The 27214-nt window shown below is 33.5% G+C and overlaps 1 protein-coding gene across 1 annotated transcript; it reads right to left on the bottom strand.

The window, feature by feature from the left end:
• Window positions 1-519: 519 nt before the first annotated feature.
• LOC136801832 (CYFIP-related Rac1 interactor B-like) lies at window positions 520-24949 on the bottom strand. Its single transcript, XM_067058497.1, has 11 exons — window positions 24803-24949; window positions 23988-24109; window positions 23675-23780; window positions 23053-23189; window positions 22658-22732; window positions 22162-22296; window positions 19051-19130; window positions 13586-13643; window positions 4149-4217; window positions 3012-3082; window positions 520-1494 (listed from the first exon to the last, which is right to left on the bottom strand). The coding sequence occupies exons 1-11, from the start codon at window positions 24873-24875 to the stop codon at window positions 1431-1433; spliced, it is 990 nt and encodes a 329-aa protein (XP_066914598.1). The 5' UTR covers window positions 24876-24949; the 3' UTR covers window positions 520-1430.
• Between the last annotated feature and the right edge of the window lie 2265 nt (window positions 24950-27214).

Here is a 27214-nt window from a genome sequence, read left to right as displayed (position 1 = left end):
AAATATTTCAAATTTCAATTACTAAAAACAAAAGATTCTTTAGTTTGTCCATCCAGGGGGTTCTGCCGAAAATTTTCACGCCAGACGAGACAACAGAAGGAAAAACCCTCAGGAATTTTCTTTTCCTCAGACAAGACGATTTGTTTATTTGGATAAAGATTGACAAATGTTTATGATTGTTATGAAAAAAGTTTGTTTTGATTATTTTTCTTTTTATTATTATTCTTCAATATAATGCCATGACATAAAATGTTTATTCTCATATCTTGAAGTAGCACTTTGTTTTACAAAATGAGCACTGTCAAGATGATTGCGTAATAAAGACGAATGCAAATGGTAAACAAATATTTATTCAAATGACCCCCTCTTTAACAGTTTCTTAAATAACAGAAACACAAAATATTTTCAAAATCAATAATTTCCTGGAAACTATATAAATACCTTTCATGCGTAACAATATTTATGAAATTTGGTCAAACTTGGGGATAACAAACATAACATAACCTTTACACGCCAAAATCAGTTTCATATCTTTTTCCAGACTTTTCTTTTCTGAATAAATCTACAATTTACAAATAGCAATAAAGTAAAGAAGAAAAAAATGGGCAAGGGTGATTGTGTCAAAGCCTCTTTCCTGTGTACAAAGTAAAGCCCTAAAAAATTACAATGCAAGCAAAAAAAAAAACACAAAAAATCTAACAAAATTACAAATAAAAAGTATGTTCACAAAGTTCAAATGAAAAAAAATTGCACTAAAAAATTTGGTTTTCAAAATGGTTCATTCCTAAATAATGTGGTTATGGAGGATACTAAAGTTTGTCTCAGTATAATTTGCAGCGGAGACAAAAATGACTGTAACTTTTGATAGAATGCGAATTAGATAGCGGTTTTGTGCTCGTTAAAAAGATAATCCGGAGTGGAATATTATCAAAAGATAATTGAAAAGTTTTTTCGGATTAATGATGTTCTAAGATCAAAGAATCACCGTGTTAAATGATAATTATACAGTAGCACAATTATTGAAGAAGTTGATTTTCTTCTTCTTCATTTTCCAATCTTCATTTTCCGATCTTTTTTGAGTTTTTTCTTTTTGATAATATTCCACTCCTGCTAATCTTTTCAACAAGCACAAAACCGCTATCTAATTCAAAATCTAGGAAAAGTTAAAGCCTTTTTTGTCTTCACTGCAAATTATATTGAGACACAGACTTTAGATACCGAAAAAGGGTTACGGTGGGTGGTATCAGTAAAATGTCATTAATACCCTCAGACAGTGTTAAAATCTTGTAAAAATTTCTAATTATCTCCAATCTACATATCCCTGCAAGTGAAGCATACAAACTCATCCTCTCTTCAGTATTAATTTATATTATCTTGCATAATTTTAAAGTGTTTTCAAAAGATTGACCAATTGGCCGTAAAGGAAGTGATCATGCAAGTAGCATTTTGATTTGTTTAGGAGTCGTATCGTCGCTCAAATGTTTCGTCGTATACCTGAAAAAGGAACAAAATCAACAATTCAAAATATCGAGTGCCTTATGGCTCTTGTTCATTTCGTTTCTTATGAAAAGATCTTAAGGCCGCTACCCACTCAGCATTTTATGGTCGGCGAACAAGGCGCGCGGCTTAATTATTGCATAAATTACACAAATCAAGCCTTCAAAGGCGTTCGCTTTGAGCGCAACAAGAGTTGAAACTTTTTAACTTTTTTCGCGAAGCTGGACAGCTTACCCTTTGTTTTTATCAAATCAACCAATCAGAAAAGAGAATTTTTTTCTTGTTTCGTGTGCAAAAGATGTGTTTCATGTGCAAAAAGATGATAAACAAAAGAAGAGAGAAAAACATGTGCTGCAGAGTGGAATGAGAAAAGCGTACAGCGACCAAAGCGCCCGAGCCGTGCGTCTTGTTCGCCGACCATAAAATGCTGAATGGGTAGCGGCCTTTAGTATGTTTGTGTCGATAATAAATCAAAATCTATTAAAAACATGTCATTAGAGCAAACCATTAAAAAGCTTGAAAAACTTGAAATCACAATTAGAATGTGTTTCCGGTGTATGGGAGTGATTAAGAAACTTTTTTGTGCTCATTACTCCTCGCAAATCAGCTTTTCTAATCAGGAACATACGCGATAGTGTGCGCGATTAAAGTTGAGCAAAAAAGGTGGAGACTCACTTCGCTGAGTCACTTGATACAAATCTAAGTTGTAAAGTTTAAATCATCTAGAAAATGTGCTTTTTTCTACAAACCAATTTTGTAATTAGATTCAATATCTCAATCTAAATTAACGAGGAATTTTTTCCACTTTTTGTATGAAAATCTGTGTATATGACGTAGGAAAGCATTTAAAGCATAAACCTCTAATATCGCCTTTCTCTTTTTTTTTCCAATGTTAAAGATTCGACACAATTCAAATATCGTCTTGCCTTATCCAAACAAATTAAATGTATCAGCTTTACACGAAAGAAAATAAGAAAGTGAAAAACTATTTTTCTGATGACTTAATCAAAAATAACTCCCTCTAATCTGCCGAAAACGCTTTCTTTTAGAAAAAATGAATCATATGTACAGTAAAGAGTTTGTAGGTGCTGAAGAAATATAACGATAGATTTTACTGGTCGACATGGTCGCCCCAAATAATACTAAAATTAATTGTAAGTCGTTTAATATTAACAATGTAATTGACAATAGGTTTTCTATTGAATTGTGCATGTCAATCAAAAAATGTCTGCATGATTTCTTTTGTATCAATTTGTGAAAACATAAATAACCCTGGTGCACGTTTTTTATAAGAACAAAGTATATAAGGACTCTAAAACACCCGATCTCTTGGGAAAATGGACAAAAAATATTCACATTATGGTGAAGATATGAGCATATTATGAACATTTTAAGGCTTGAAACTCGAAAAGTTAAAAACATCCGAAAGCTTTAAAAAGTTTGGCTGTTCTTATTAAAAAAAAACCTCTTTAAGGATTTTGGTGGTAATACAAGGAAAAATAAACATAATTTACCGTAAAGCGTTAAATAGTCCATCGACTGTTCCTTGAGGTTGATCTTTCAGTACACGAATGGTGGCTCTCATCTGGAGAGGAAACGAGTGTAAAGTAATCATTCAATTATGTGAAAATACCTACAAAATAATTTTTTATCGCAAGCTAGGCCTTAGTATACAGTTTAGAACATTGATGAACGTAATCCCCTTATCACAGATGGGGTGGGTTAGAGGTATTAAAAAGTTTGTCCAATATTCGATATCATTTCAACAAAAATTATACCAAACTATATACCAACTATTATACCAACTATTATACCAAATCTAATGGTGATAAAAGAGATTTAAATAAAAAAAATAAAAAAAAAAATCCTATTAGAGTTTTACATTTCGCCATCTTGTTCTCGTGGTATTCGCCCTTAATCCAATGCCTACTGAAGATTTAAAGCGTTAATATTGATTGCTATAGTGACCGACATAATGGTGTCTTTCTATAATTACTATCATAAGATATAGAATAGAATGCATTGGAAAACCCTAAAGCCAAACGTTGAATGAAATCGTTTTTTTTACAACTTTTATATAGTAAAGAAATTAGCTGAATGTACAAAATTTCGTACAGGGCTGTTGATTTTTTCGAGATATGGCGCAATAACATTTTTAAACGGTCTGTGTCTAGTTAGTGTTAGTGACGTAGTTCGTATTTAGTATTCTATAATCCATCAAAATGAAATGAAAAAGCTCGAATCTAAATCCTAAGTCAATATAGTAAAAAAGGTTTAAGAAAAAGTTATAGAGTTAATATATGGACATCTAATTCAATAAAATTTGCAAAGAAAAATATCGCGAGGGGAAAGAAACGTTAAACATTAAAAAGAATGGAGCCCACCTGATAGACCAGAAAACCTACGTAAATGTCTAACTGTAAAGCCAATCAATCCAATGTTAGTTTCCAAACCCAGAGAAAGTTTCTTTTTTGAGCCAAAATGATTTGGAAAATTTCAGAAAACAGGGGTTCAGAGTCTCTTCTAAAATCTGGAACCCCTATCTAATTGTAAGGGAGGAAACCAAGCAAGCGAGTGTTTCCAAAAATGCTTAATGAATCAAGGCTAGGGCGAAACAAATCTTGTGAAGCAGAAAATGTTGAATGACTTACATCAATGGCGGATACTTTCGTGAAAGCACCAACAGGGTGAACGTGATCGTAAAGAATCACAACACCAACCTACAAAAACAAAAAAAGTTATGACTTTTCATCTTCACTCGTAGTGAAATATTCATTGCAACGATGATTCGTCACATTGACCCGAAGAAGGTCTATTTGCATCACCAGGTATAAAGGGTTTGTCATCACAGGTTGGAAAATGATGTTATCTGGGGTCTAATATCAATATAAAGTAGAAATTTAATCAATCGATATTTAATCAATCGATAAGTTATCGATTTACTAGATTAGAATGACTTCAACAATCGGGTTACAGTATTGATATTGAGGAAGCTACGTATATTTTTATTAGCTGACGTGTCTCAAAATATAAGCAAGTGAATTTCAAACCTTGAAAATAGCCAAAGTTTTAGGAGATTTGATTTTCCTAGGCAATGAACAAACAAAGCCTATTTATTTGGAGTTGGTGAAAAATCCTTTGTGCCAAAATTTAAATTATCCCTCCCCTAACTAAACAAGACTGGCGTGGAGTATTTTAGTCACGAGTAAATATTGGCCTTTTATAGTTTGATTTAAGTTGGTTTTAAGATAAGTGCTTGATTGATGGATAGAAGAAACGCAGGCCTACTATTGGTCAAGACGGTCTACGCACAAAAATTCCGATCCAAAATTCCTTTTTCAAAACAAACCTCCACGCTTCCGCCCGAAGGAAGTAGTCTACAAAATAGACAGATCCAGGCTTTTAGGTCTTACTCTAGATTAGGAGTTTTACGCTCGAAACGAAGGAAGATATGACGTAGCCTAGAAGGAAGTGGCTCCTTTTTTTCTGTACTGACCATGAAAATATGCATGCTTAAATGGCATTTAAAGAGCACGAACTTTTTCAAACCCACCATCGACTGCATGTGCATCGAACTATTTATCCGATTATCGAAAAATCTAACCAATTCAAATTTGAGTCGACTTTGATTGAACGAACTGATCGAATTCCTTTCAGTTACCCTAGGTTTCATCGATTCATGCGATTCATTCGATTGCTCAAAAAAATTCGATTAGTCTAAATCAACATGTCAGGCTAAATATGACAGACAAACCAAATCATCGTTATTCCTTCTGGTGACTACATGTGCACTCACTTTTTACATGAATAATGAGGCTCAAAATAAGAACTATTCAAGAACAGAATCCAGCTTGGACAACTGAATTTCAAGTAAATTGAGTTACAAAAATACCTCACTTTGGCACTAAAATAAGAACAGCCATTTTATGGTTCGTATAAAAAAGAGTAACTTCATCTTGAACCTTTAGAATCAGACGAGGCTAGTAAAATTAAACTCCGTACAATACATCAGTGGATCATGAGAACAAACAGAGGGATTCTGATGACTTTCACTTTCGACAAAAAAGTAACATAGGCTTTGTCGTCGTATGAGAAAAACAAGAATCGCAAAATTGCGACTAAATATTTCCTTAAAAATGAAGGTCATTATTGACATATATAAAAAGGGATAATTAGCCTTAGTAAAAGAAAGCAAGGTGAGAGTTACAAGTTACAATTCGAAGTCTTAAGTTGTTCAACAACTCTACAAATGTCGTGTCACCCTATTGAGGGTGAGCTTTTATCGTGAGAAAATAATATTTTAATCCACGCAAGTGGTAAAAAATACTTAGAGAAAATGGTACTATGAAAGCCCATTCTATACTCCTAAATGATAGTTGAAAGATCAGCAGTTGAGAGGGTTGATTAAAATAGAAAATCAAAGCACACATAATAAAGTATTACATATATATTTGTCCAGAAAGAACTGGCATGTTGTTTGCTTTGTTTTGGTATTTAAAAATATGTACTCATCAGTCCTAAAAAAAATAAAATTTGAATATAATGAGGGCAATAAGTCTGGTTAAATGTTACTTTATTCACAAGATTTAAGGATTACTGAAAAAATTACTACTGCAGATGAACTAAACTCAAAAAACTAAAACTTTACAATAAATTTACATTAGGACAAAGTAAAAATCTATCTTAATAGCAACAAAGAAAAGAATATGCCTCAAAGTTTTAAAGCATTTAAATAGCTTTAAACAGAGCTAGTCAGAGCTTCAATTCAGTTCAGTAGGTATAGAGAATTCAAGATTTGAAAACAGACACTGCATTGGTTTACAAGACTAGAGAAAGATGTCAACCATCCACACGGTTCATGAAAAAAATAAAGTATTTATCAAAAAAAGGTTCTCTTTTTTTTGGTAATCAATTCCAACAAACAACAATCAAGATACCCTAACAGGATCCCACGGTGTAAACAACAACAAAACCCACACCACCAAAATTGTAAAAATAAGTCAATATAATTTCTATCAACAATTTCTCGTCGTCGTAAGATGTTTTTTTTCCAAAATTCTGATACCAATCATGGCTGGAGTCATCATGTGTAGGAAACAAAACTGTGTATAACAACAAAGTTTATTGAAAATCATCCCACGGTCATGGTAAAGCTAAAGATTTATCAACCAAACAAAACTGACGCCAAGTCAAATCTGTCGATTAAAAATTTCCATGAAAATTACAATCACAATCGAAACTTATCTCATAAAATGCTTTTTTCAACATTCTGGAGGGTTCAAAGTTAGATGTATCATATGTAAAGCCAAGCAATACATGAAAAGTCATTTGCTATCCCATTTGCCATGAGATATATGAGTCAAGAAATCAAACAAAAAACCAACAAATCAAAAAAACCAACAAGTCTCTTCACTTTCATGTCACATCGTGTTTATATGGGGTAACCAGAAAGTCAATCCACAAGAACAGCCATCTCCCTTTATTATGGAGTGTTCCAAAACTATTGGTAGGTTGTTTGGAAGTAAAGAAACCCACACAGTTTGATTTATTTTAAAGATTTTAACTTGAAAACAAACTGCATCTTTCTAGCAGCAAATACTCATGTTTCAACCTGCTACATAACAATTGCCAGTCGGGTCTGCTACTAACATGTAATAGTTTTATTATAACTGGGCTTGAGAATCCGTAAGGAACTTGTAACATATATTATATATATAGTTTATCAGTCGACTTGAATCATGATGCATTACTTATAATTCACTGGATGCATCTTTCGCTGTGAAAATAAAAACGGGCGTCAGTCAGGGCGTACGGAAGGCGTTTTGACACGGGAAATTATGGAGAAAGCCCGTTTTAATAAATATTTCCCTTTTGGAAAGCGGGAAATATTTAAAAAGTTATATGAAGTATTGATTTGAGTCTACACTCCTACCGTAGGAAGCATTTTATGAAAAAAATCACTCTTAAAAAAATTATGGAGGGGGGGGGGGCTAAGCACCCTTTAGCTCCCCCCGGTAGCTACGGCACTGCACTATCTGCAGCATTCGCTCCCTTGACATTTTTTTCATCCTTTGCCTGAACATACCAACCATTTCAACAGATTTCGCAATAAAAAATTCAGTCAATATTAACAGGACCGATAAAATTAAAGTTCAATTCGCATCTTGATGTCGAAAATAATTATCGAAAGATGTGTGAATAAGTCAATAGTACGCAATAGTAAAGGGAAAACCACAAAACTCAGACCAGGTTAGGGGTAAAGACAGTTAAACTGTAGAGCCCATTCTAAGATCTGGAAAGATGAGGGGCCCTAAATATAGTGGCTAAGAAGGCGCACCATTGTTTGTACAGAAGGAAAAAAATTCATTAAGCCCCCCCCCCCCTATTATACCAAAAAATGGCCTTAGTCAAGACTGATTTTGTCCAAAAAATAAAGCTATTGAAAGGTACGAATTGTGATCCCTGAATTGAGGACCATTAAGTGAGTATTGGATAAGCGCTCTTTCTGACATGTTTTGGGGAAAAAAAGGGGGGAGGGGTAAGTTGAGCCTCTTTTTTACATAGTAAAGCAAATATAATGAAAAATTATACGAATAAAATAAATGGAACGATAAGATTTTAAAGTAACATGGAAAAATGGTTTTTCAAGCCGGTAAAAAAGTAATCATTTCCGTATCAAGAAGTGTACACGTTTTTCTTGTAAGAAAAAACTATGTAAAATCACAAAGGTTTGATGACCAATATGTTAAGAACGTGCTTGGAAAACTTCAAAGTAATTTGAGAAGCTTTACACGAGCTAACACTGAAGTCTTAATGGAGGTGTAAATCATGGATAGAACTAAAGAAAAACCCGAACGATTAAATCTTTGTCTAATAGAATAGTACAAGCTTGGTTAAGTTACTACACCTCAAAATCAGTTTAAACTGTTACGTGGAATAAGCGATGCCTTTCTGTGGTTTTTAACACTTAAATTAACATTGATTATCGTGGTATTGGTCAGGAAATCTCCAATTATTTCAAAATGTCCGAAATATTATATTGAGTCAATATCGCTGAGTAATGTCGCGTGAGAGGTGGACCCTGTAAAACAAGTTTCCTCGATTGCACGGTTACGTCCTGTTAGGTCAGATGCCATGCATATTTTTTTCTATAAGCATAACGTTTATAAGCATATCTAGATTAAGTTTTTGGTACCTAAAAAATGGCTCTATTGTTTAAGAACAATAGAAAGTAAGGTATAATGCGAGCCTGATAGAAGTAGCAGACGTTAGTTGGGAAACTGGATTTGATAAATTAGACCCAAATTTTGTCGGAGTTTATTACATTATTTCTGTTTACAAAGTCGAAAGTGCAAAACAATATAACGAAAACGATCTCCAAAGGAATTGGATTTTCTCATAAAAACTCGACAGTGCATGGGAACATTAGAACAGGGTGTACATCAAAGCAATCAAACAATTGAATAGTATACGAAGTCACTAAATAAGACCTAAATGGATAACCGATGAAATAGGATACATGCATCTGAAATTTCATCCTGGGGTTAACAAAAAGACACATAACGTCCCCACGTATCAAATAACCTACGAAAAATTGGCTCATCTCATTCCGTGATATTGACATGTTTGACTGTGTTCATGTCTCTGTCTTTATGTAGGCCCACCCCAAAAAATATGATTTGACGAGATGGTCTGACTGAAATTTGACAATAGCTGTAAAGGTACAAGAGATTAACCCTTCTTAAAATACGAGTGACGTCATCATATACTGTAAATGATTAATACAAGACAGTGTTCCAACCGGCTTTGGTGAGCTTGGGCGGAAGTTGTCTCAATGGAGGAAATGTCTTCTGAGAAAGATTGTTTACTGGAAGGAAATCCTTGAAAGAAATTTCTACTTTTTAAGGAGGATTCTGCAACAAAATCAGAGACAAATAACAGTGCATGAATGCAATAGAACGACCGTTTGAGTGTATTTTAGACTTCTTCACGGACGTGCTCCATTTAGTGATGATGTGAGTGACCCAACAACCTCTCTTTTATTCAGTTCGTTCTAGTCATATTGGAGTGTTCGATTCATTATCCGGCTAATAGGACAGTCCAGCGGGAAGGGGGCGTTACCACACCGAACTCTCTTTTGACTAAATACCATTAAAAGCACCAATAGAGGCGGCTCAAGTTCAGATCTCGACGGCCCTTATTCGCCATTTTGAATATTTTAAACTAAAAGTTTTGATCTAGACTAAATCTAAGTCAGTTACTAGGTTGATACAAACAAAAAATAGAGCTAATCGAAATTTCAGTATCCTGTAACAAAGTTAAATACAGGCGAGGCCTATCTTTGTTCCTAATTTGAGGTCAAATTACAACATAGAACAATAGTCAAGCATACGAAATTTCGTACACGAGAAGACAAAGTGCCTCTTGCTACAGTCGATGAGAAATCTCTGTGTGCGCGAGTAAAATATTTTATCAGGTTTAGCAATCAAGACATTATTACATTTGAACTTCTTTTATACGATTTTTAACATTTGAAAATAAAGAATGGTCATATTCTTTGTATCCACTTCAGTAAAAATCCATATTTACTTTTGTCTTAATATTTTGCAAGATGTTACGTAATTAATCAAATACCATCAAGGAAGCGAAAATCGATGTAAAAGTATTCGAAAAAAAAACAGTTTCGGCTTGAGAAGAGGGTATGTGAAAAACCCTGAATCCGGAATCATCTCAGAATCATTACACGCTTTTTTTAATAAGAATATACTTTATAAGAAAACACGCTTTTTTTTATAAGAATACACTTTATAAGAAGGTCCATGATGAAAATGGCCAAAAATTAAGAATAATGCTAAGAATATCACCATCATGGAATTTTGCTTCTCGAGCTAAGAATGCCATTTTTAGAGCCATTTTCAATTATAAATTGTCAATTTCCCCCAAGTAAGGCTCACTCCTTTCACAAAAATGTAATTTTATGCTTGAGACGTATGTACTAAATGTTAAATCTAGTCTGAATTAGGATCCTAACTTAAGAATACTGTAAGAATATTATAGGATGATTTTCCCAAAAAAGTTAAGAATATCCATGATAAAATGGATTTACACCATTCTTATAAAAAAGCGTGTATCTATGATGAAATTTGGCCAAAAAAATTAAGAATATGGTAAGAATACCACCATCATGTAATTTGAACCTTAGAGGCATTCTTAGGGCATTTTACCATTTAACTGCCAATTATTACCCAACTATGCTAAAAGGTTCAACAAAAATGCTAAATTTTTGCTTGAGATAAGTATTACATACTAGATTGTGGCTGGGATTGGATCCAAACCTAAGAATACCGTAAGAATATTTGTCAAGCTGATTTTCAACAAAAAGTTAAAGATATTCATGACGAATTGAAAAAGCACCATCATTCTTTTGAAAAAAGCGTAATTTTAACCACTTGGAAAGAAAATATGGAACCATGGGTATAGAGTTATACAATGTTAGATTTTTATCTAAGCCCTGGAAACTCTCTTTAACATACCTCTTGTATGAAATTGCCCTAAACAATCAATAGACCAATTGAAGGACCGATAAAATATGAGCTTCTTGCAATAATTAATAGATTATACCAGCCCAGTTTGAAAAGAAACACGAAAAGAAAGAGCTGGGTATGATTATATAACGATTACCATTATGACCCTTTCTAATCCTTATCACGCGCTAAGATAATGAAAAGTGTTGAAAGTTGCGAGATAAAGTTCTTTAATTACGAAACAGATTTGCGTGTTAGCCGGGCAAAATTGTTCCGGGTAATGACCCTGGAGTCTGCTGTATTATTTTTTGATCACATTACAGTTCAAATAATGATTTTCCTTGCCATGTGTCAGGGTATATGTACTGGAGAGCGACCTACGGATTAACCTTTTGATGACTGTTGTCAACACAAACTCAAGGAGGGGGTCAGACCACACCCTGTTCTCAACTTTCGAATTGCCATGTGACTTGCTTCTGACCGGATCAAAGTTTTCGATTTAACCTTCACAAGAATTCATCTGCAAACAGAGCAGGTGCAGCAGCTCACAAAGTTCTTGGTATAGAATAGTACCTTACTCACTTTATTAAAGCAGCGACCAACCTCCATGCAATGAGAAGAACAATAGCCTGAGAAATTATAATAGGGTTGCAGTCCAACGGTTCGCTGATTTTAGTGCAGTAATTTAGAAAGTCCTGATATGTGATAAAAACAAGATTATTGACCCTCTGGTTCACCAAAACACTCTTTTCGCGGAATACAAACATAACATCAATGCAGACCTCGTTTCCAGTGATTCTTAGTCAAGCTTTCAGGATATTTCAACATCACTAGGCATGATTAGTGTTTGCGTTTATTTATCGGAATCGTTGACACTCCTCTTCTTTGGGAATGCATACCCAATGTCTGGAATACACTTGAAGCAATTATTCCATTCGAAAACGAGGCGATAGCATTTTAAGGCTTTGTGGACTCATAAAACACCCTATTTCTTATATAAATGGTCAAAAAATACTTACAAAATGGTCAAAATACGAACATGTTAAGAACATTTTTAAGCTTAAAACCCAAAAAGTTAAGAACATCCGAAGGCTTCAAAAATTTTGGATGGTCTTATAAATAAAATGTGTATTTTATAGGTATTGTCCAAAAAAATACGTTATGTAACACTTGTTATTTAAAGTATTTACAATATTGGCGCGGGTCAAATTCGGAATGCTATTGCAGCAGTCGTTGACAGCAAAACAAGCCGTGAAAACCACACCATACAAACCACAACAACTACAACGAGCAATGGGGTTTGAAAGGAGAAGTGTGTGTGGGTAAGAATATTGAGGGATTGATAGATGGACCACACCAAGTGTGCTATTAAAGAGCTAACAATTTTCAAGATTTGTTAACTTAAATGTTAAGCGTAGTAAAGATTATTAGAGTCAAACTATTCTACTACACAATAGTGTATTCTTTAGATAGTAAGATGAAAGTCTACCACAGGAGCAGTGGGGAAGCCGTGTGTAACGGATAAGGGGGGAGTAGTAGAAACTTGCGTAGAAGAAATGAACCAAGGAATTTGTTCTTGGCAACAAAATACCTGATAGAATTGCAATGATAATTGGAAAGACATTAAAGTCTAGGACTACACAAACCTTGTTCCCTACGAATTCTCGGCTTTTTCATGTTACTGATAGCACCAGATAATAACATACCATAAAAAAAGCCTAGAATACACGGGGACGAAGCTAATTCCACACCATTTATTTTCAAAGGTTTTGGCGGACCGCTCTAAACAGGAAATCCAGGAGTAGAGGAACTGGTAGACTATCAAAATGAGGATTTGACGATACAGCCTTTTTATGACCTGACATCTCAATGGACGAATGTCAAAAATGATTTTTTACACTTCATATTTTTTGGAGCGAAAACAAGCCCAACAAAACACAGAGTTGTAAACAGAGTAATTTAATGAAGTGAGGAACCAAAAATCACTCAGCCACACAACACAGTCCACAAATCAACAAAAATAAGAAGCACTTGACAAACCGCACCCTTTTGAGGTATTGAAAAGATGAACCAATCTTTCTTTTCCATTCGTGGACAAATATACTGAAGCGTTAGACAGGAGAAAAAAAATCACTCCCGTCACATCATCAATCAAAAGATTGAAATATTTTGAGAAGAAAGCTTTTGACCGTTGGGTTTGAGTCCTCAGTTTTCATCATGTTTACGGTATTCATGATAGCTCTATCAGAAAGAGATTAGAACATCAATGACCCAGTTAAGCCGCGGGCGACGTAACCACTTAAATGTGTAAATTGTTCATATTTCTTAGTTCTTAATTCTTATTAGGATATTTTGCAAGAAAAACAGTCCGATACCGGAATAATACTACAGTTCACTCTCGCTAATTCGAACTCGAACAGGGAATCTTATTTGTTCGAATTACAGAGAACTGGGAATAAGTCTAGATTATAGAAAGATTCGGATAATAGAAGTTCGAATAAGCGTGTTGTCCGCTATGAGAACTTTACCTCAAACATCTTCAAAAATGTAAAAAAAAGTCTCACCATGACGCTAAGTACAAATAACTTCGTTTCTTCATTCTCGAATTTTTGTGCGATCTCCCTGAAAACGGAAAAAGTAATCATATTTATTTTTTCAGCAATTTTCGGGTAAGCACAGCACACCCAGTTTTGAATTTTGAAGTCAGTCTAGTAGAATATAGCGTAAAGTACTCTCGAGTAGACATATTTGCAGTGCCAGGCAGGGCACACGACAGTTTATTTTAACGCTTTGTGGCGTTTATGGACGTTAGAAAGATGTTAATATGACATTAAAGGAAATTTTATTTGTTTATCAAGGGTTAATCAAAATATCAAAAGTTTCAATTGGAACCTGAAGTAACAGAATAAACGTACGGTGCCTAAATTTGCTTTTTGCATTTCTTGTTCTTTAAGGAAAGATTTAGGAGGGGGAGGTACGGTTGAGGGATATAAAAATTGTAAAATGTATCAAAAAGACTTATACAAAGAGAAATATTAGATGAAAAGCTGCTGTCCAAGCACCATAAAACAGGATTATCAAACGGAATCTGGTTACAAGTTACGTGTTACAAAATGAACAGCTTCATGAAATGAAATTCATAGTTGTATATAGGAAACAATAGACAAACGGCTTTTTTACATATTCCTAACAGTTGAATTTTCCTTAGTATCTGCTTCTTGGGGTGGCGGGTAGGCAGCTCCATTTTTCCGGAGCCAGTGGTATAGCACGCCCATTCAATCGATATAAATCTGATGTTTAGGTAGATGGAATTTACTTCACATGGCATAATAAAAACGTGAAACCGTGTTACGTGCTCGATCGAAAGCACAGGCAAAAACTATTACGAGGCAAAAAGAAAAAAATTACTCTATCAAAGCAGGGGGTAGTGCTTGAAAGTATGGTTTTAAATTTCAAGAGTATGAAAAAACATTCTTTAATGGGTTTACAACTTGTCATTCATCTTATTCAATCCAAATAGTAACGCAACGTAATATAAAAAACATGTTCGTTACATGAAAAATTTTTGTTTGCTAAAATTACCTTTTTTTTTCTTTCTTAATCGCGATTTATTTTATTTAAACGGACCCAAACATTCTACTATTACAAACTAATAAAATCTTTAAAGTCAACACATAGTATTCTGCCCGAACATGCATTTTGATAGACAAACTGTCGTTGTAAACAAACAGTTAAACGAAATCGCTTCTCAGAACATCATCCAAGGACGAAATCACTTATTTTAATCAGGCGAAATTTTACAGACCTTGTAGGGGTTTTAGAAATCTATCAACCAAAAGCTTAGCAAAAGAGGACTGGTCCGAATCTATGAATGATGTTAAATTTCGAAAGGCATTGACGCACTCAGAAAGAAAGGCATTTGACGTCTAACTCTTCAAAACAAGGGTTAGGAAGAGGGGTATTGAGGACCGGACGTTATACTTCCTTAGAGGTAGGGTGAAATGGCACAAGACAGCGATCTCCGAAGGATGTATGGGATAAAAGGAGTAGCCAGGAAAAGGGTGTTAGAAAATACAAGGGTTTTGAAAGTACGTTTTCATAAGGAAATTCAGATTTTTTTCCTTTTTAAGCTTACTTTATCTCATTTGCAAACTATAGAATGCATAACATTATATGGTCTTGTAATTTAAACCGTCTCAGCAATGGTCCCACATATGATAATAGTAGTATAACAATCTTATCAATGTGTAACTAGTAAAAAAAGAAATATCTTTGGTGAAAGTAAGAGGCCATATATCAAACCTACAGTTACAACTTGAAAATGTTAAGGGTTTTAAGTCAGTGGTAGGTCATTAAAAATAGAAATTGTAGACACTTTATCAAAATAAAAGTTGGTATTATATTAAACGTTTTTTATTAGAATACTTTTTGCATCAAATTCAGCCCGCCCTAAAGTCTACTGTAGATCTAATTGCTTTGCATTGTGGGATTTCAACGTGCAGATCTACTTCATTTACACCCTAGGATGGACATATTAAAGCTATTAGTCTTTTATGGTTATTTATATTGTATTCAGCAAATTGTGGCAAAATTTCGTTTTTTTAGGGGACCTTAAAGATATTCTGGGCCTTAATTTCCTTTAGAAAGATTTATATAGCCGGTTATAGGGAAGTAATCACCACAGCATTTATTTATGCGAGCTCATATAACTTTACATCCTACGTGCTCTAAGTTTAGGTGATGTTCGGTTAAAGTGGTTTTGACACCCTAGTCTGAGGTTTCCAAAAAGTGTTGAGAATTAAAAAAATATTTCAGAAGTCTTAAACTATTCTCTCCATGTAAGCAAAGAATATGAAGATCGTTCGATCAAAGTATAGGCTGAGAATGATATCATAATGACACTATCCAAGCAAGCCATTAAAGACTATTACGTAAGTTTATGATATGAAAAGGGTTAAGGTAGTCAAATTGTTCTTATATCGAAATCTTCAGACCACGTAATAAAGATATAGTGTTGTTAAAAACGAGATAAGAGTACAGGACATAAAAAAGTGAGTAAGAAATTCCACTCATCCCTGGAATTCTCATCATCGTGTCACATAAAAAGAAAAGCCCCTTAATAATCATATACTCTCTCAACCCATAAAGTTTCCCTGAGAGATTTCAAAAGCTATCTACCGCGATGATAGAGTTTATTAAATTATCTGGTCGTATTTTAATTCGTAAATGAAAAGTGTAACTTGAAAACCGCTATAATTTTTTTCTTCGTCAAGCACAAGGGTCTCATTTTGTATGGCTGACAGTAATGTTTTCTAGCCCGAGACAGACACAAACAAATTGGGACTTGCCAGTTTAAAAATTTCACTCGCCGGACCTAAAGACATTCATTATAATCAATACATTGAATGTGTTAAAATGTACGAGATCTTTATATACACCATCAAGCAAGGACCCTTCAACTTATTCCACCCGACAGCCCATCACAAAAGCCGCTATAGGCTATAACACGTCTCGTACATTATTTTTTGGTTATGAAAAGTGGAAGTTGCGGTGATAACACGTTTCTCACGAGTATCGCTCAAAGGAGAACATGGTAGAAAATGTTGAGAAACCAAAAAAACTCTATACAACATTCCAAAAAAGATTAGGACATAAAGCCGCAATTATCAAAATGTTGAAATTATCGCAGAGAGAAAGACGAGGCAGGAAAAGCAAAAAGATAAAGGGAGTTAGATAGAAAGAGAATTTTGTAACATCAGCTCAGACAAAATTGACAGGAATATTTTTGGAATTGACATTACAAGTTTTTGCATGTCACTAATCCTATGTAATCATTTTTTCTTACAGTCAGTGTGTTTAGTATGTAAGATTCCTACTACATCGTATTTTTCAAGTTAAAAATACTGCACACAAATGACTAGACCAGGTTAAGATCCTACAGCCTGGTAATGTAAACCAATTGAAAACTGAAAATTATAACATTCATAAGAATTACATTACACTACTAATATATAACTCATCGGCGTTATCGTTCAGAGCTGACGAAACCTTTTTTTATAAGGATACACTTTATAAGAATGTTCATGATGAAAATGGCCAAAAAATTAAGAATATGCTAAGAATATCACCATCATGGAATTTGGCAGCTAAACCTAAGAATGCCATTTTTAGAGCATGTTCAATTATAAATTGTTAATTACCCCCAAGTAGGGCTCAGGGCTCACTCCTTTCACAAAAATGCCATTTTATCCTTGAGACGTATGTACTAAATGTTAAATCTAGTCTGAATTAGGATCCTAACCAAAGAATGCTGTAAAAATATTTTAGAATAATTTTCCCAAAAACATAGTGTCCTCCTGGGTTGGTTCCCCCCACTAAAAATCAAAATTTTTCTCCATTCCCCCCTCTTTTATTTCCCCCACCATATTTCAAAATTTTTCGGTTCCCCCCTCTTTTTTGAATTCCCCCAGCTATTTGAAGATTTTGCGGTTCCCCCATATGGTTAACATAAAAATGCCTTAAATCAAGTTTGAAATTTTGGAAAGCTTGAAAAAATAGCCTTGAAAGTGCTGGAAAAATGAAATTGTATTAAAAGTTGGTTCATCCCAAAAGATTTGCTGATTTTATTGCTTAAATAGGTTTTGCAACAAGATCACCTTGAGATCAGTGAAGTTCCCCCAGTCAAAATCTCCTAAATTTATGGTTTTCCCCCCTCTTTATTTTCCCCCAGCAAATTTCAAATTTTTCATTTTCCCCCATACTTTAAAAAAAGGGTCAAAATCAGAATCCCCCCCCTTTATAAAGGGGGGGGAGGACACTATGAAAAAAGTTAAGAATATCCATGATGAAATGGATTTACACCATTCAAAAAAAAGCGTGTATATCACCAATCAATAAATCATCGAAGTTCTATATAGGACCTTGCGCTAGGATCAAAGTCTAGAAATACTGAACTTATTACAAGATTCTCAGCATTTCTTCCCATGGATATTGTCAAAACACAACAGCTAGGCTTTTCACGATAAGAGTTTAAAGAGCGATTCTTAATACAGCCAACTCTCCTTAATTCGAACTTTTATCATTCGAATCTTTCTCAAATTCGAAGAAAACTTTTGGCCCCTTGAAGATCGAATTAGAGAGATTCATCTTTACCAAATTACACCAAATTCTGGTGTGAAGGAAAGGATGGTAATTGGTCTTTGCACTTGGACCCTTCAGATTTAGACAGTTATACATTCGCCCTGAATAATCCAATTGTACCCCATGAAAATCCGTTTAATAAAATCAGGGGTTTCCCTTTTGCATTTAAATGATTACTGTAATAGTTTTAAGTTAGGACAAACTAAGAAAGTAAGAAAGAAATATAAAAAGCCGAATTAAGAGAAATTGACACTTGGCCGAAACGATATGTTTTATGTTATGACGGGTCTATGACTACAGTAGGGTATAATAAAAAACCGAGACGGGGTTTTTTGTTTAGAAAATATACCAGTGATTAAGCAAAAAATTAAGTAAGACCAGAAACAAAGATTTTAAGAAGATATAACATTCTCAAAACAAACTTCTCATTTTGATTCTTAAGAATTTGTCAGCTTTGGGAATTTTTTCATCAACAGTTTTTTTCGGAAATTGATACATTTTAGAATTTATGTAGCAAAAAGAAATTCAACTATCACACAAATAAGACATATTGTTTCATTTTAGGAACACGGGGCTTAGATATCAGATGAATTAGTAGTTGTGGTGGAAATTTAGGCATGTGATAAATGCTATGGGTGACTTTACCATATACATTAAAATATTGGGCTTTCCCAGAAAAAAGGATTCGCCTTTATATTAAGGATATTAATTTACTTAGAAGTTCTTAGATATCATTTTTTGGAATAAAGAGTCCCCTCTAGGATATCCAATTTCTTAATGATTTTTTTACACCCCGCCTGTCTGTCAATATTGGAATTGCCTAGACACCGATATCTTTTTCGATTGGTGAAAATTATTTTTTCTGGAAGAAAGCCCAGTGAAGACTTACTCATTTTCGACCATGACACGGCATAAGGTACAAAGGGTGCTCAACATATCTGTCGTGTTTTCAATCGGCAGGTTTTTGTTCTGAAAATTAACAACAATAAAAGAAGAGAATTATAATACTGTAAAATTTCATCATATTAAAAATAATAAAGCTCAGACTTTTTCTTACACAATAGAGAGAGGCATTGGAGGGGCTTATATTTTGTCTTAATCAGCTTTTGCGGTTGGTTCAAGATTAATCTGTCAAAATATGTAAGTACCATTTACCTGAAACCAAAACAATTTGATGGTATTATTTTGACGAATTTTTTTTTCATTATTATTTAAACACAAAATTGCATCATAATGCTATTTGATTTTAGTTTTGACTAATACAATCTTGTGATTAGGTATTATGAATTATAATTCAAATGGTCAGAGAGCAAGCCTTTCAAATAATAACTCCTCGGTTTAACCCTTTCCTTGTCTAAAAAAGGGAACTCCTTATCTTTGGTATGATACCAGTGGCACTTAACGAGTTAAAAAAACATCATACTTCCTAAAAGTTTTCTAAATTTAGACCTATAGGTCTTTTCATTACGATATTAACAGTCAATAAAATTTCGGAAGAAATATTATTTTAGGTTTTTGGCCTTCATATATACGTTTCTTTAATAAGAACGAGATTACATAAGAACATGACTTCGAGGCCAAAAAGTCTTTGAAAACTCTATAACATGTCATTTCTCAAGAAATTACAGCAAAAAGCCACGAAATGTTTGTTAAAACCCAAAAATTGAGAACGTAAGTTTTAAAGATTTCTTATAAAAGTTTCTTACAAAAGATTATACATTTTTTTCTTTCCCACCCCATAAAGCCTGTCAATTTGTTTCAGTAACTGCAGTAATACAAGAAAGATTTTTTTATCAAAAGAAATGATACCACAATTCGGTATCTTTTGATGTGTTCAAAGTGCCCCCTATCTGATTTTAATAATAACACCCAGACATCCCTTCTAAAGAAAGTGAGATGAAAGGAAATTTACTATGAGATAGTTATCATCCAATTTTACCTCAAAAATCTCATAAACATTTTCGCTTTTGGAAATTATGATTTCACAATCTTGAAGATATACGACTTAAATTTGGAAATGGCAAAAAAGTTATCATTGTTCAAAAAATATATATTACTTTTTTCCTTTATAAAAACAAAGCTTTATTGGCCAATAGGTATCATATATAAAGTCAAAAATTTCAAGTCTATTGGTTTGGTTGGTTTTAAAAGGCTAAAAAAAAGGATTAAAATATTTTCACTTTAGAAAAATGATTTAACAAGATGTGCAACAATTGGGCTTTGTGTCTTTAAGACATGGTAATAAATTGATATAAACTTATTTAAAGTCGAAAAGAAAAAAATAGTGTTGTAATTCCAGATTGCATAACGTAAGAAATTCCTCATAAAAAATATGTGAGAAAGCCCAATAAAACCCACCGTTAATATGACACTATTTGATTGAGCAGCTGATTCTTATCATTTTTCGACTCAATAAAACCCCTGATAAAGATATAAATTTGCTTTTAAAATGACTTATACGGGTGACCCACCCAAGGTAAATCTAATATTACAAGATTTTGATGTAATAAAATGATTCATTCTTTTTTGGAAAAGATATATCAGGCTAAATAGAAGAAGTTTAAGTAGCGGGGGTTTCCACAGAGAATATTTATACCATGGTGTAATAGTAATCTGGTAGTACTGGTCAATAGCATAGTGTGCACCCCCCCCCCAGAATAGAGGGGGGTTTGGTGTTCTGGGTCAAAAATTTTCAGGTGGGATTTGGAAATTTTTAGGTTTTAGGTGGGAGAAACAAGGTGGCGATTAATTTCTTTAGGTGGGATTTTTTGTGTTTTGGTAAAAGTTATTACGTTAGTTTTTCTTATTTCCAATTTAATTATAATTTTTTCTAAATTTAATATTCTATAAGTAATTCTTTTACTATACTATACTTTTCTCTTTTTTGTCTATTTTTGTCTATTTTTGCATCTCAAAAAAGTTAGTACCCGGTACTACTTTAGGGGTGGGGGTGTGTATTTTTCACTCTTCTAGCAAGTACAGGGTACTATTTGGGTACTTTTCACAGAGTTTAGCTCCTTTTTTAATAAAAAAGTAGTCTTTTGTAATATTTTGACTTTTTCAAATATTATTTTTTTGATTTGAAATTCTTTTTAATTGAGAAACTTTTTGATTTTTGTGAAGACAAAACTTCCGAAATGGTCAATAAGTGTGTTATTAAAATCAAAGGACAAAAGCCTCTGACTTAATCAATGATAGTTTGAATTATTTGTCCATCTCAGTCAGAAAAACTAACATTGTACCCTCTCTTTTGGTCTAATCTGTAAAATATAAGATTTTAGGGGGTGGTGTCTCTATTTTTTACAGTAAAAATGAAGTAATACCCGGTACTAAATATGGGTGGGTGGTACTAAAAAGAAATTGAGTGAAAAATCAAGTTAGTACCCTATGGATTAGTACCCTATGGATTAGTACCCTGCCTCTGTACCCCCTGACTATACTCATACTGTAAGAATTTTTGTTTCATTCCTCGAATTAGTATAATTTTTCGTAGGGATTGCATTTTAGCTGGGATCTGGGAATCTGGATTGAGGGTGGGAATTTTACTTTAAAGTTAGGTGGGACCTGAAACCCCTTTGCACACTATGAAAAGTTCATTTTTTAAACCATTTTTTGAAACACATCAACCAAGCTTCTTTTGAAATTTTATTTTCAACGGCGATGATTAGGAGAAAAGTGTAGAATATATTAGCCTGAATAAGTTTTATTCAAGGCAATTTTGCACTTTTGCATGAAATATATCCAATTCTTTATTTTCTCTCAATTTCGGAAAAAAACCTCCCACGACCACCCCTAATATTATACCATACTTATGGTTGTTTGTTCAAGGGCCATCGTTATTTTTTATATAATCATATAATACAAAAAATACTTCTACTTTAGGAGATAGTAAACAGAATATTTGACTTATCCCAGAGGTTCGAGCCTTAGTAAACTTGTTGCTTAGCTCTACCACTTTTATTTTACAAAAATGCAGTCGGTGACGATATAGGTAGCATACCTCAGACACAAACTTGGATGTAGCATCACTAAGAGTCTTTAACATAGGTGTTGGGTATGCATAGAAAAGTGACATTCTGTTTGCCATTTCTGTCGTCACTTGAGCTTGATCGTCAGCTGCAGACACGCCCGAATCCTACAGGAAAAAGAAATGAAATATCATAATCAACAAGTGATACTTTATGTGCCTACCAGATTAATCAACAAAGCCAAAACAATTTTGTTCTAATTTGGACTCTTTAATCCTGAGAATAGCTGGTAACGAACGAAGGCACGAATAGAGGAACAAAAACAGATCAATTTACAGTAATTCTGGGTGGGTCCAACAAAGACCAAAGCGTAGTACTTGCTCACAAATTTCTTTTGCTGTTTATTGTAGAAATATACAATAATATAATATATATCTTGTGATCAACCATCCTAGTAGCTAATTTATTTGGTATTTCATCATGTATTATTTTCAAAGCTCTTAAGATCCAGCAGAGTATTAGACAAACCTCATTTGCTATCCTTTTTCTGCTGAGAGTTCTTCTGTAATAACTAAAATCATTTTGAATATTTGGGTTGGTTAACTAAAAAGAAAAAAGATTTATGATAAAGACATTAAGCCAAATTAAAAAGTATCAATTGGAAATTAACTTCCAGGGTCTTTTAATTAAAACCCCATTCCTTGGCAACTGTGCTCTAAAAGATTGGAAAAACTTCAAATAGGTCTTTCGAATTGCCTGTACCACGACTATGGCTTTTTCCTTAACACCGTATTGGGATGAAATAGGTTAATATTGACGTCGAATTCTAAATCATAGACGCAAAACTGGTAACTAATGATTGACCAAAATTGATAAAAAACCTTTATATCTTTTGAAGAACCTGATCCAAAAATCGACATTACCTTTAAATCGTCAAATTTGAGTGTAAAATGTAAAACTTCAGCAAACTGTTTTGCCAATGCTTGTTTGTTAGTTAATCGTTGATCAGCACTTGTGCCAGATACACACAATGCATGAAGTAATTGTGGTACAATTGTTTCTGTAATAAAATAAAATAAAGTCATAGTTTGAATCTCGCAGTCCTACAACTCAGAAGGAAGTAAAAAAGCAATTTCTAACACATTATGTAAAAATTTATATCATTTCTACCCAGCCCAGTATCTACCTTATTACACGAATATTATTAGTAATTTTATTATTTTATGTTGTGTTAATAAAAACCCCCCTTAATTAAAACCAGCCGCTGTTTCCTTGAAAAAGCAGAAAAAATTTGTGTTAATTTCAGATCGCATAAATTTCAAGGCCTTTAAATACTTGCCTAGTAATATTCATGTAATAAGGTATGCTTATGTGAGATAATCAACACTGTGCATGGCTAGTTAGAAAAAACTCTGTTTTTAAATCACCAGTGGTTAAAACTGAGAGAGAAAGTAGATCGCTGAGAGATTTCCTGGTGATGGAATGATCCATTTCGGATTTTAAACTGTCTTGATATAATTATAGTCCATAGAACACAAAAAATACCTAATTCCATTGAAAATTCGTAAAAATGCTTTAGCTTTGCAACCAAAGGCAAAACTTGTTGCCAAGCAACCTCTTGCAGTGCATCATCTCTGGAATTGCTAATAGCCTAAAGGAAAAGGAAAAGGAAAAAATGTATAGAAGTGTCAAGAAATCATTCCTTTGAATAGTGAGATGAGACTTTCTTGATATCGAGGCAAAATGTCCATTCTCAAAATTAGGAAACTGAGATATTTTAAAATTGAGGTGGTTCCCAGTCTTGACAAAAAAGTGGCTCAAAGTTAAAATATAAATAGAAAAAAAATAATTAATATACCTGACGAATTTCATCGCTAGCACCCCTATAATTTTTTAGTTCATCTAAGACCTTTGAAGAATTTTCTAATACAGTATTTACAACTTCCCAGACTTCCTGTTCCTCTGGTGTGGGCCTTGCATCTAGAAATAAATTTTTTATAAGTACATACTCCAAGCTCATCAGTTATTTCTTAACGACTGAAAAATCTGAGCTTGATATACAAAATATCTTACCTTGGGATAGTATTAGGAGCAGGGACTGGTGATTTGCAAAAGAGTATATTCAAGAATAATTATGGATCAAAAATATTCTGAACGACAATGGGCTCTTCCAGAAATTTTTTGTTGATGGAGGGGGGGGTGGAGAATATATTGGATATATTGTCTGGGGGCAGTGAAAAATCTGAAAACTTTGCCTTGTTTTTGGGGCAAATTTGCTGTTTAGGGGTAATTTTGAATGTCAGAGAGGGTCAACTGATGTTTGTCCGGGGGATGAGATCTGTTCTCTGGGAGGGGGTGAAATTCACTATGTCCGGGGGGTAAAATTGAAAAAAATGTTACATCCTCCACCCCCCATATTCAATTTTTTCTGGAAGAGCCCAATGAAGCACAGCACATTTAAACAAAAAGGGCTATTTGAAAATAAACATTTGGGTAACAGTAAGGGTAGGGTAAAAGTGTAAATGCTGGATTTGAAATAACCAGGGGTTTCCTAAGACAGCAGTGATAATACTTTTCGCACTATAAGTTTTCGGTATGGTTGATTAAGGCTATTAAACAGAAAGAATAATCCACATCTTAATAACTTGGAAATTATCAACTTGATCTACTTACTTTCAAAATCGAGAAAAATTTGTTGTGAATCTTCTTTGCTCTCGCCAGTGATAAGGCGCAATAAATTACCCATGTTACTCAATCAACCATTTACTTTAAATTCATTTATTATAAATATTACTGATTTTAAAATAAGTTATCTAGAAGAGAAAAAAGTACAGAAATTATGTTGTTACTGATCGATGAATATTTGAATCATGACAATTCCAACCAATCAAGACTAACTGAAGGGCCAGTTACACGGGGCAATAATATGATAAGATCAAAGGCGAAAAATAATTGGCAGGATTTTTTATTTTATCTTGCCGTTTAAGCGATTCAACAATAAAGATGTTATGTTTATTCGAATAGAATATCTTGGCTAGAATATAAAAATAGTCCATTCACTTTAAGTGTGCACTAAAGTTTGTTTTGCCATTTTCCAATCAGTTCTCCAAATTTATACAGATATATCGTTGAAAAGATTCAGAGCACTACAATTTTGGGGAAAAGATGAAAAATGAAGAAACAAATGAAAATTTTATACTTTAGTGTTGGAAACTTCATTTTTGGCGCATGGGTTCTTTGAAGCCTCTAGCCTGGGAATCCAAGCGTCAAACTTTTTCCACACTCTAGTCAGCTCTAACTTATGATATTTTTGCTGCTTGTTCAACGCTTGGCGTAGGTAACACGCCTGCAGGGAGATTTTTCCCTGCAATGCAGGTTCAGGCTGATTGGTCAGATTTTGTGGGTATTACTTAGCAGTACTTTCACGTGCATTTTGATGATTTCGATGCACGCACATATTTTATGGAAAAGTTGACAAAATGAAAATGAAAACAGATTCATTTAGAAACAAAATGGCTGTTCGCTGGAAGTCTAAATACATGTGCCTAATGTTTTGATGTGGTTTTTAGTCGTTTTGAAAGTCTTCAGAGCTTGTGAAAGAGTTTTTATGGTAAGTTGATTATGTATGTTTGCCTGGGTTTCCAAAGTTCAGAAAGTCTGTCAACAAGGGTTCACACACAGACTGTTTATAACATTCTGCACCAAGCTCTATAACTTTAGAGCTTTGTGAGGTGATTTCATCTCCTGATTTGATCTAAAAAGTTATTTTCCCTTAAGATTCTTGGGCAAAATTATTTCAAAGGGAACCAGAGACCACCTTGATTTCAAAAGGATACTGTGCATAAAGTGGAGATTGTCATTGAATGATTTTAATTTCAGAGGATGCACAATAAAAAATGCTGAAAAATGAGAGCTCATACGAGTCTGTAGCACAAGCGAAACTAAAGTTATGGCATTTTAAAGCTCAAAAACTGCCCATTTTTTCCATGAAACAGAGTGTCACCCAAAAATTTGCATTGTTAAAGTGGTTAATAAATTGACACTGACTGATGATCATGCTATCAAAGTCATGATTTTTAGCCATAGCAACTATAACACTTTAAGAAAATCAAAAAGATTTTTGGTAACACTCAACCAATTTTTTAAATTTATCATGAATGCGGTACACATGATATGAAACAGAATCGGCTGTAAAAATTTTATTTAACTTTAGAACCCTATATAGGGTTAATGGAAAGGTTTTCAAGATTACTGTATCAGCTTAAAAAATGTTTGAGGGAAAATTTCATAATTTTTATTTCAGTTAAGTAAGATCATTTTCCCTCATTCCGTAACCAAAAATGATTTCTCAATTAAAAACCAGTCTTCCCCCAATGGCAATTAATTTATGCCTGGTTTGAAAGTACTCAGCAAGAGGTAGAAACTTGCCAAATATTTTACTCTAAAAATGTTTCATGCTTTAATTTCAAGGCTTTTTAGCCTAAAAAATGGCAAATTCATGTTTCGGAAGTGCTGTAGCTCTATAACAACTGCAAACGAGTTTCAGATACTATGAGAAATGATACATATAAATTTGAAAATGTTAACTGAAAAAAAATTTTCAGCTCCCAGATGCACTTTTTGGTTCCCTTTTTGGTTCCCTTTAAAATATTTTTTCACTCCAAATGGCAACGTTCTGAAAAGTACAACTTTAACAATAATTTCATTTGAAAAATAATTGTTTATCTGAAAGAATTGGGAAATGAAAAGTATCTATGTAACAAAAATGGAATTTTTAGCACAAAAGGACAAACAATTCAATTTTTTCTTCCTCATTTTTCATTTTCATTTTTCCATAAATTCATGATTTTTCTCAAAAATCATATACTCTGAATACGGATGCCATTCAGCAGGAAAATATCTCAAATCTGAAGGCTAATGTAATAAGAAAATAGAAGAAATGGCAACAATAGTAAGAAGATAAACTAAACAAGTTTTTTATGATATATCATCTAAAATAGGTTGAGAGTTTGATTTTGCCATAGTTCTTTAATGGATTCTGGTCTGGGTAAAATACCAATAAATCAGGTATCTATCGATGTTGCA

This window comes from Clytia hemisphaerica, unplaced genomic scaffold (genome assembly GCF_902728285.1).
Source record: "Clytia hemisphaerica strain Z4C2 unplaced genomic scaffold, Clytia hemisphaerica genome assembly, whole genome shotgun sequence".
Taxonomy (NCBI): Eukaryota; Metazoa; Cnidaria; class Hydrozoa; order Leptothecata; family Clytiidae; genus Clytia; species Clytia hemisphaerica.
This window is presented reverse-complemented; position numbering and strand designations above follow the sequence as displayed.